This window comes from Phalacrocorax carbo, chromosome 26, assembly GCF_963921805.1.
Source record: "Phalacrocorax carbo chromosome 26, bPhaCar2.1, whole genome shotgun sequence".
NCBI lineage: Eukaryota > Metazoa > Chordata > Aves > Suliformes > Phalacrocoracidae > Phalacrocorax > Phalacrocorax carbo.
The window spans coordinates 5367011-5375463 of record NC_087538.1 but is presented as its reverse complement, the minus strand read 5'-3'; the positions used below and the strand labels follow the sequence as shown (position 1 = coordinate 5375463).

The window sequence follows — 8453 nt, the reverse complement described above, 5'->3', positions numbered from 1 at the left end:
AGACCATCACCCATGCAGGGGGCACCATCCTCACATGACCATCACCCAAGGGAGACCATCACCCATGGAGGGGGCGTCACCCTCACATGACCATCACCCAAGGGAGACCATCACCCATGGAGGGGGCGTCACCCTCACATGACCATCACCCAAGGGAGACCATCACCCATGGAGGGGGCGTCACCCTCACATGACCATCACCCAAGGGAGACCATCACCCATGGAGGGGGCACCATCCTCAGGTGACCATCACCCAAGGGAGACCATCACCCATGGAGGGGGCGTCACCCTCACATGACCATCACCCAAGGGAGACCATCACCCATGCAGGGGGTACCATCCTCAGGTGACCATCACCCAAGGGAGACCATCACCCATGGAGGGGGCGTCATCCTCACGTGACCATCACCCAAGGGAGACCATCACCCATGGAGGGGGCGTCATCCTCACGTGACCATCACCCAAGGGAGACCATCCCCCCGGGGGAGCATCTCCCAGGGGTTCAGCAAGGCCCCGCTGGGTGCAGCCTGGCCTTGCGTTTCTTGAACCATCTCTGGGTGCAGAAAGGGGTGACGGGAAGAGAGAACCAGCATCTGCTGAGGTTTTCCCCCCCAACAACTGCAAATGTACTGGGGGTCGGTGAGATTTGGGGTTTAAAAGCCGCTGCCAGGGCAGGTCGGGGCTCTGCTGCCGACTTCCTCCAGCTCAGCCAGAAGCTGAAGAAAAAGAGAAGCTCCCTTTAGCTGCACCGTGCGTGGAGGGAAGTGGGACACGCACCCCTTGGAGATGCCTACGGGGCTCAGCGGTCACCAGCAGAAGGGTCCGCAGACAGGACCCTGTCCTCAGGCAGCAGCATTGTCAGGGCCTAATCAGGGCTTATTAGCATTATCAGGGCTAATTAGCATGAATGACCCTGATCAGCCCCACCTAGGACCAGCTGATGGCCCAAGGGCTCTCCTTAAGCCCAGCCCAGGGTGCTGGGCTCTGTTGGGGGAGCCATGGCCAAGGCTGAGCTGCAGCCCATGGTTCCTCCTGATGTGCAGACTTGGTTCCTGCCTCGACCCTGGACCTGCCTCATCCCTCTGGCTTTGCCTGATGATCCGGACCCTTGGCGGAACGTGGCTGCTCTGCAGGACCCTTCCTCCCCATCAAGTAACCACAGAGGTGTCAAGGAGAGAATTTTTATAGAAAAAGCCTATTTTATGAGTACATTGGAATGCGTGGGGAGGTGGTAGATGTCAGGAACTGAGCGCCTGGCCAGAGACCACCGCCACCCCTTCAACTGGCCCCGTTTGATGAGGCCTTGGGGGCTGGAGGTGAAGTAGAGAGGAAGAGGGTGGAGATGTGCGGCTCCTTCTCCCCAGACTCTCATCTCGGTTCTGGCACTGGGGGGTTTCTCTTCCCTATCTCAGGGGGGTTCTGACGCCCTCGGGTCCCAACAGCCTGGTTGGGTCGGACTCTGCCCGTAGCAGAAGCACAAGGGCGTCTCAGCGGAAGCGCCTTGCTTGGAGACATCACCTTAGGAGAGGCGAATGTGCCTTAGCCACGGCTACATCTTGTCGCAGGCTCCAGCAGGAGCGGGGATAGCTCTGCTCAGGTGGGGGGGCCGCCATGGCTTCCCTGGGAGAGTCTCGGGGCGCCCTGGTGGCACGACGCAGCCGGCAGAGCCTTGGGCATTGATCATGGCTGCTCGTGGACAGCAGCGTGGATTTCCCCGTCTTGGTCATGTCCTGCTGTCGGCGTGCGCGGGGCCCGTCGTCCCGTGGGGAGGGTCGGCAGGGGGATGCAGGAAGGGAGCAGAGGCTCCTCCTCGCTGGGGACGGGTGGGGGCGAAGGAGGTGACCTCAGGGTGAGTTGGGTGTTCAGCTCCACCTGGAACCAGGGACGGATCCTCTCCCCACTCAAGGGGCCCAGTGGGAAGGTGTAGAGCAGATCTTTGTTGTCAGCGTTGAAGAAGGCTACCTTCTGTACCTCAGTGTCCAGGGAGACCCGAATCCTCCGGGGTCTCTTTGTGAGGCTGAGAACTGTGCGCTCAGGGGAGGTCACAGCCCAATACTCTCCCCACCAGTGATCAATAGCCCAGATCCCGTTTCGAGGATCCAGATCGATCTCCCCCTTCCTCTCCGTGGACTCCTTGGCCACCCCCAATGACCAGAACCCTCCTTCCTCCATCCTCACATCCACATCCCAGAAGTATCTCCCGGAGGTGAATCCCTCCTGGCCCAGGACGCAGCGGTCGGTGTCGTATCTCTCGGGGTTATCTGGCACCTCTTGCCGCGTGACTCCCCACCGTACGCTCTTCCCACCATCCGAGAGGATGAGCTCTGGGTGCGCCGTGTCCGCGTCCAGCGTGACGTGCACTGCGGGGAGAGGGGGAGAGCTCAGCTGGAGACCCCCGTTGCCTTTGGGGTCTCCTCAGGTGGGCTCCCCTTGGAGAACTGATTTGTGGGACCTCAAGTGCCACAAAAAGAGAGACAGAAAAAGGGAGATGTGGTGGGGAAAGGGAGCGGGGGGCATCAGAGCAGTTGGGGCGTGGAGGCTCAGCCCTCCATTTACCCACCCCCCCACCAGCAGCACAGGGGAAGAGACCCATGGAGAGGCAAAGCCCCACACCCCAGTACCTTCTTCCACCGGCACAAAGGCGTTTCTCCACCCTGAAAGCAAAGAGACGTGGTCACAAGCAGGTGCGGTGGCATGAGGAGGGGCCGTGGGGTGATTTGGGGTGGTGGTCCCCAGCGCTGCAGACCACTCCCAGCCATGCTTGCCTTTCATGTACTCAAATTTACCTTATTTGACAACGTAGATTCACCAAAATGGGAACATGGACATCCTTCCTGGTCCAGTTTGGGGTTTTTAGTTAGCCCCTGGGAGTGTTTGCCATCACTCTTGGAGGGGGCTTGGTAACAAACCTGAGCAAGGCACATCCCATCCCCCTCGCCCCTCCCCCTGCCCCTGAATTCTGTGCTGTGTGAAAGACCACGTGGGTGGGGGAAGAGCAAGGATCAAACTTACGCAGCTCCGAGACATGTTTCTCTGAAAAAGAAAAGAGCAAGAACTGTTTTCAGTAAAAGCATGTGCTTGTTGGGCTCCAACCCTCATCCCCTGGTCCCTACGTAGCCACCAAAGCCACGGGTGTGTTAAGAGGTGCTTTGATGGTGCCAGAGCTCCAGAATCTGCCCAGGGAGGGGAGAGGGGATGGGAGGGGAAACCGGCTCGGAGGAAGGCCTTTGGGGCACCCAAAGGGCTGGGAGGAGTTGGTGGGGTTGGTGCCACCAGAGAGTTGGGCTCAAGCTCGTGGGAAGCTGGATGACGAAGGGTTGGGGAAGGTCGTCTCCTTTGTTTAGGGGGTTTTGGGGGTGGAGGGAGCAAAGCAGGGCTTGTGTATTTCCATCTCCCGACCCCTGGAAGGGAAATAACAATATAACTAAAAGCAGGAAGAAATAGGCGGGATTGCTGGCAAATGCTCATTTGGTGGTGGGAACTTGTCCAGGCGCCCGAGGACCTCTTTGCTTTTCTGCTGCCTGGGGCTTTGGGAGTTGAGCTGAAGGAAGGGTTGGGTTGATGTTGGAAGGGGGGGCAGGTATAATTTTGGGGGAAAACCTGCTGAACTGGTTGTCTGAAAGAGGGTTTTGATGGGCGGCGTGCCCTGATGCCAAGAGCAGAAGGGTGCCTGGGTCCTCCTCTCGCTTGAGGCCTCTCCGTCAGCCATGTGGCCATCAACGCTGGCGATTTGACGTTGGGCGCCAAGGGGAGATGGGGATTTATCGCTGTCTGGGGTGGCCTTTGGGGACAACCATGCCAAGGTGGGTTTCATTCCCTTGAGGATGAGGAAGCTGGTTTTCTTCCTCCATATTGCTACTCCTCCAAAGCCAGGGAGGCTGATTTTTGTTATTGCAGAATTCGGTTACCCCAAAGCCAAGCTCTCCTCAAAAGCCGTACCCGAGGTAGAATTCAACTCCTACAAACCTGCGGGCTACGGACGGGCTTCCTAAACCGCAGCCCATCTCCTCAGAGGTTTATTACCCAAAAATGAAGAGATTTGGTCTCCCCTAGGGTCGGTCACCCACGTTGGCCAGCCCCGATGGAGTCAGGCACTTGATCTGGTCCCGCATTTGCTCGCCCCCTCCCCGCTGCCTCATGAACTGCCGCCATGAAGCAAGCGTCCCTCTGCAGCTCGTATTTTCCCCTCAGCGACAGAAAAACCCCACAACACTTACGGATTTCGGCATCGCGTTTCCCTGGAAGGAAAAGCAGGAATAACTGTGAGAGGAAGTTTCCTTCCTGACAGGAACTTGTGAGCGGCCTGGGGTACGGGAATGGGGCGGCAGCTCCGCACCAACGGCATCACTGGCAGAGCGTGGTTAGAAAAGGGGAAACAGCAGGAGGAAAACAGGGATTTCCCTAATTCCGTGTCTATTTGGTGTGCTTTCAGTATTTAAATGAAGTCTTTTCAACCCTTCCCCACTCCTCGTAATTTTTTCAAATGTCATTTTGGTGTGAAATTACCCACCAAATGCCACTTTCAAGGCAACTCTCGGAGATGCACGCATGCGAGAGCCAACCCTCATCGCTATCAAAACATCCCCACTCTGTTGTCAAAAGTGGGGGAGAAGAATAAAGTGTCTCTTACCTAGTTCTCTGCTTTGGGCTGTAAGAGAGAAGAGAGAACGTGACGTGGGTTACAGGAAGGTTTCTCCCACACCTACGTCACGCGAGGGTGACCCACAATGGGGACATTTCAGGTACATTTTGGGTCGGCTGATGCTGGATTTGGGGTTTGGTGTGACATGGGGGTGTCTGGTGGTGTTGGAGCTCTGCCTCCTGCGCCTGCAGCCCCAGGGTTTGCTTTGAGGCTGTGGTGGTTCCCCCTGGTCAAGGGCGTGAGCTCTTGGGGATGGAGATTCTGCGTTTGGGGCCTCCAAAGTGCTCTTTTTGGCATCTTTCAGTGGGACAGAGCTCGAGGGAGTCTGAAATGTGTGGGGGCAGCTGGTCCTCCCGTGAGCAGGTCCACGTCATTCCGTGTGCTCTTGGGTGCTCAGAGACCCTCTTGGGTGCCCCAAAGTCCCCTTGCTCCTGCCTAATGCCTTACCTCGTAGCCGTGAGATGAAAAGAGGGAAGGCAACCAGGGAAGCGAAGCAGGCAGCCAGGGTCACGAAGAAAGCCACCTTCCAGGGATATTCCTTTGGGAAAATGGAGTCTGGAATAGGAAAATTGCCCCAATTGTGTTAATCTGGGATGCAATGACGGGTGTACGTTGTGTGTTGGAGTGAACGTGTCTTTCCGTAAACTTTGAGCATCTTTGTTGAAATATTTAGACCTGAGGTAGATATTTCATAGTGTGTCCTTGAAGTTTAATTTAAAAATCCCTGATTTATTAAAGGTTCCTTTACAAAACTACACTGACACCAACTTTCTCCTAAAACAATAATTCAGTGTTCCTTGGCCTGGAATTGGTGGCATTTCTCCCTCTTTGCCTCCTGCCCCAGATGAACCCAGAACCGCACGGACTTTCACTCTGGGCACACCCAAGCCTGGTTTGTTTCTCCGGAGGCTGGTGTTGCTCTCCTGGAGAGGTGTGAGGGCTTTGGCCGTGGGCCAGGCCCTGTTGTGCAGGGATCTGGGGCCAGGCAGGTGGGGAGATGCTGGCGAGGAGCTGGGCTGCCCAGCAGAGAGAGACCAGAGGGGATTTGTGTGTGGGGGTGGGCAAATGGGACATGCCGGGGGCGCGTCTTGTAGACAACCCTGACTCCAGCCTTTTACCTGCTACCTGCAGCTCCACAGAGGCTTCTTCATAAGAATCCCCATCTTGGACGAGACACTGGTACTGTCCCTCATCGCTCAGCCGGGTGCTGAGGATCCTCAAGGAAACGTTCCCAACAGAGAGGCCCTCCTTTGACAGCTCTGTCCTCCCCCGGTATTGGGGCATCTGGGAGGAGTAGTCGTCCTGCCCGTTGTGGTAATAGTGGACGTGGAAGGGGGATGTGGACCAAAACCACAGGACGTCCATGTTCTCGGCGTTCAGCCTCGGGGAGAGGCGGCAAGGCAGCACGACGTCTTCTCCCACGACGGCAGTGACCGGCTGGTCGGGTCCCAAGACCCTGAACTGGGCTGTGAAAGGTGGCGGGTGAGAAGAAGAGACGCCTGAGACACACGGGCACACGCGGTTCTGCTGCTGCCTCGACGTGCACGTAATTGAGTTGGGTTTTTAAGGACTGTGGTTGGGTTCGTGGCACGTCTGGAAGTGCTGGAGGCAGAGCTTGGGGTCTTTTTAGACGGTGGAGGACTGGGCTGGCTCTGGAGCTCCACCCATGGAGATGACGGATCCCCAAACCCTCACCGCTTCGTAGGGCGCTTCCACCACCTCCCACGAGACCCCACACCTCGCTCTTTATCCCACCTGCCTTTTAAATACACCTTTTGCATCGTGTTAAGATGCCGGGGGGAAAAAATAGATCCCAAAGGGTGGGTGTCACGGAAGAAGTTCTGGAGCTCCTTACCGCCCTCCAGCTCAGGGACGAGAAAGGCACAGGAGAAAATCACAGCACGAGCCAGGGCAGAGGTGACGCGAGGGAGGCAGGGGCGTGAGGAAACCAGCACCTTCCCATCCGCTTTCACTGGGGAAAGATGAACGGAGGGGAACGACAAATCCATTTAACACAACCGCGGGGGCGGTGCCGAGAGCACCCATTTGAAGGGGGTTTTGTAGATGAAGCCTGGACAGAAAACGCTGGAGAACTCGGCACTGGTGAAAAAGCGTGTAGGGTGGGTGGGATCAGTGGGCTCCCTGCACCAAGCCCTGCTCAGAGCGGGCCGAGGGGCTGGGTAGCTCTGGGTCCTGCCCGCGTGAGGTTGGTACCTCCAGGGATGGAGGTGCCCCTCCTCCCTCGACCTTTTCCCACCCACCCACAGAATAAAATACCCCCATTCTGCTGTCTCTGACGGTGCTCTTGGCACAGCCCGGGCTCAGGTCCGGCACTGCTGTCACAACTCTGCAAGGGCTCAGGGCTTCCCGCAAAGCCGGGAGGGCAGGAGGGAGAAAGGGGCAGTTTGGGGTGGTGGGAGCTGATTTTTGCAACCATGGGGCAGGGCTGAACAGGCTGCGCTCTTAAACAGAACCACAACAAACCATCCCATAAATCCCCGCACCCCAAAACCCCCACCCCCATTCAGATTTGGCCCTGGGCTGGGTCCCCTGGTTGGGGGAGGTCCCCAAAGGTCCCCGTGGGGACCCCCATGGCCGGCTGCACCCCTGGGGGCCCCTTCCACCCGCGTGCCCCCCGATGCCCGCCCAAGCGCCCTGCCCTACCAGCCCTGCCTGCTGGGGTGCAGGCAGCCATCGCTCCTGGCAGGGGTGGGCTGCGGTGCTGCGCTCCTGCCCCCCGCCGTGGGGCTGGGAAGGGGGAGACAACAGCGCAGCCCCACAAGGGACCTGAAACCGAGAGCAAAATTCCCTTTCCCTTCGTGCTTTATGGCTTCTGGGAAGGGAGGTGGGGCAGATCCGGGCGGGCACAAGCCCATAACTGCCTCCGAGACAAGGTCAAAGTACAAACCCTCAGGTCACACCTCCCCCTCTGTCCGTCCGTCCGTCCGTCCGTCCCGGGTGCATCGTCGCTGCTGCCCAAGGGCCGAGCGTGCAGCCGACCCCTGCCTGTGCGATTTACATCTCTCTCTCTATATATATATATATGCAGTGCAGGCATTGCCTTTGCAAGAGCGTTTTTTCCCTCAAAGTCAGGCTTGTGATGTCACTGAACAACAGGCACCAGCAAAGACTGGAGGGACAACCTCTGAGCTCGTCCTAAAGGAGCCGTGGCCTTGGTCTGGAAAGCTGCTGGCTGATAAGGGCATGAGTCACAGCTCCCTTCCTCTCCCTCGAGCTGAGATACCGCCAGGAACTTCCTTAAAGCCTTTCAACGAGCTCACAGGTATCTCCCGCGACCCCTCCCACGCAAAAAATAGGGAAAACAGCTTTTTAGGAGGGCTAAATCTCAGGATCAGCTGCAGCGAGCTCTTCTTTAATTTCCCACGACAGCTTTGCTGCCGTCCACGCCTCCGCCTCTGCCTGTCCAACGCGCGCGTGTTTAGGGTGGGGGGTGAGGTTGGAAGCCAGCACCGGGCTGGGGTCGGCACCAGGAATAAACCTTTCGTTGCACCTTCCCCCGTCACTTCTGCACCAGGAATAAACCTTTCCGGGCACTTTTACCCTTCGGTTTTGCCCCTTGTGCCACCTTTTGTTCTAATAAAGCGGAGCCCCAGTAAAAACAGACGTGTGGGAGCAGCTCAGAGAGTTTATTCTTTCCCATTTCGACACCCCAGCGAAGGGCATTTGCCAGACGCGGCTGCAATTATCGGTTTGAGGAGCAGAGGAGGGAAACAGGTTTAAGAGAAATACAAAGAAAGAGTTAAAAACCCACCCAGCAGAAGAGAAAAATCCCCCTCCTTTTGTTTCAGGC

General features: G+C 57.4%; 1 protein-coding gene across 1 annotated transcript; it reads right to left on the bottom strand.

The window, feature by feature from the left end:
- Window positions 1–1167: 1167 nt before the first annotated feature.
- LOC135317618 (butyrophilin subfamily 1 member A1-like) lies at window positions 1168–7676 on the bottom strand. The gene is made up of 9 exons (XM_064474008.1): window positions 7307–7676; window positions 6498–6614; window positions 5761–6108; window positions 5090–5197; window positions 4631–4648; window positions 4218–4238; window positions 3013–3033; window positions 2622–2654; window positions 1168–2360 (listed from the first exon to the last, which is right to left on the bottom strand). The coding sequence occupies exons 1-9, from the start codon at window positions 7335–7337 to the stop codon at window positions 1681–1683; spliced, it is 1377 nt and encodes a 458-aa protein (XP_064330078.1). The 5' UTR covers window positions 7338–7676; the 3' UTR covers window positions 1168–1680.
- Window positions 7677–8453: the final 777 nt, after the last annotated feature.

Excerpts from the sequence above, each read along its gene's own strand:
- LOC135317618 (XM_064474008.1), bottom strand. The coding sequence starts at position 7,337 with ATGGCTGCCTGCACCCCAGCAGGCAGGGCTG. Across the intron at positions 6,109-6,497 it reads CGTCCCTGAGCTGGAGGGCG|CCCAGTTCAGGGTCTTGGGA; the intron begins GTAAGGAGCTCC and ends CACCTTTCACAG. Across the intron at positions 2,361-2,621 it reads CTTTGTGCCGGTGGAAGAAG|TGCACGTCACGCTGGACGCG; the intron begins GTACTGGGGTGT and ends CTCTCCCCGCAG.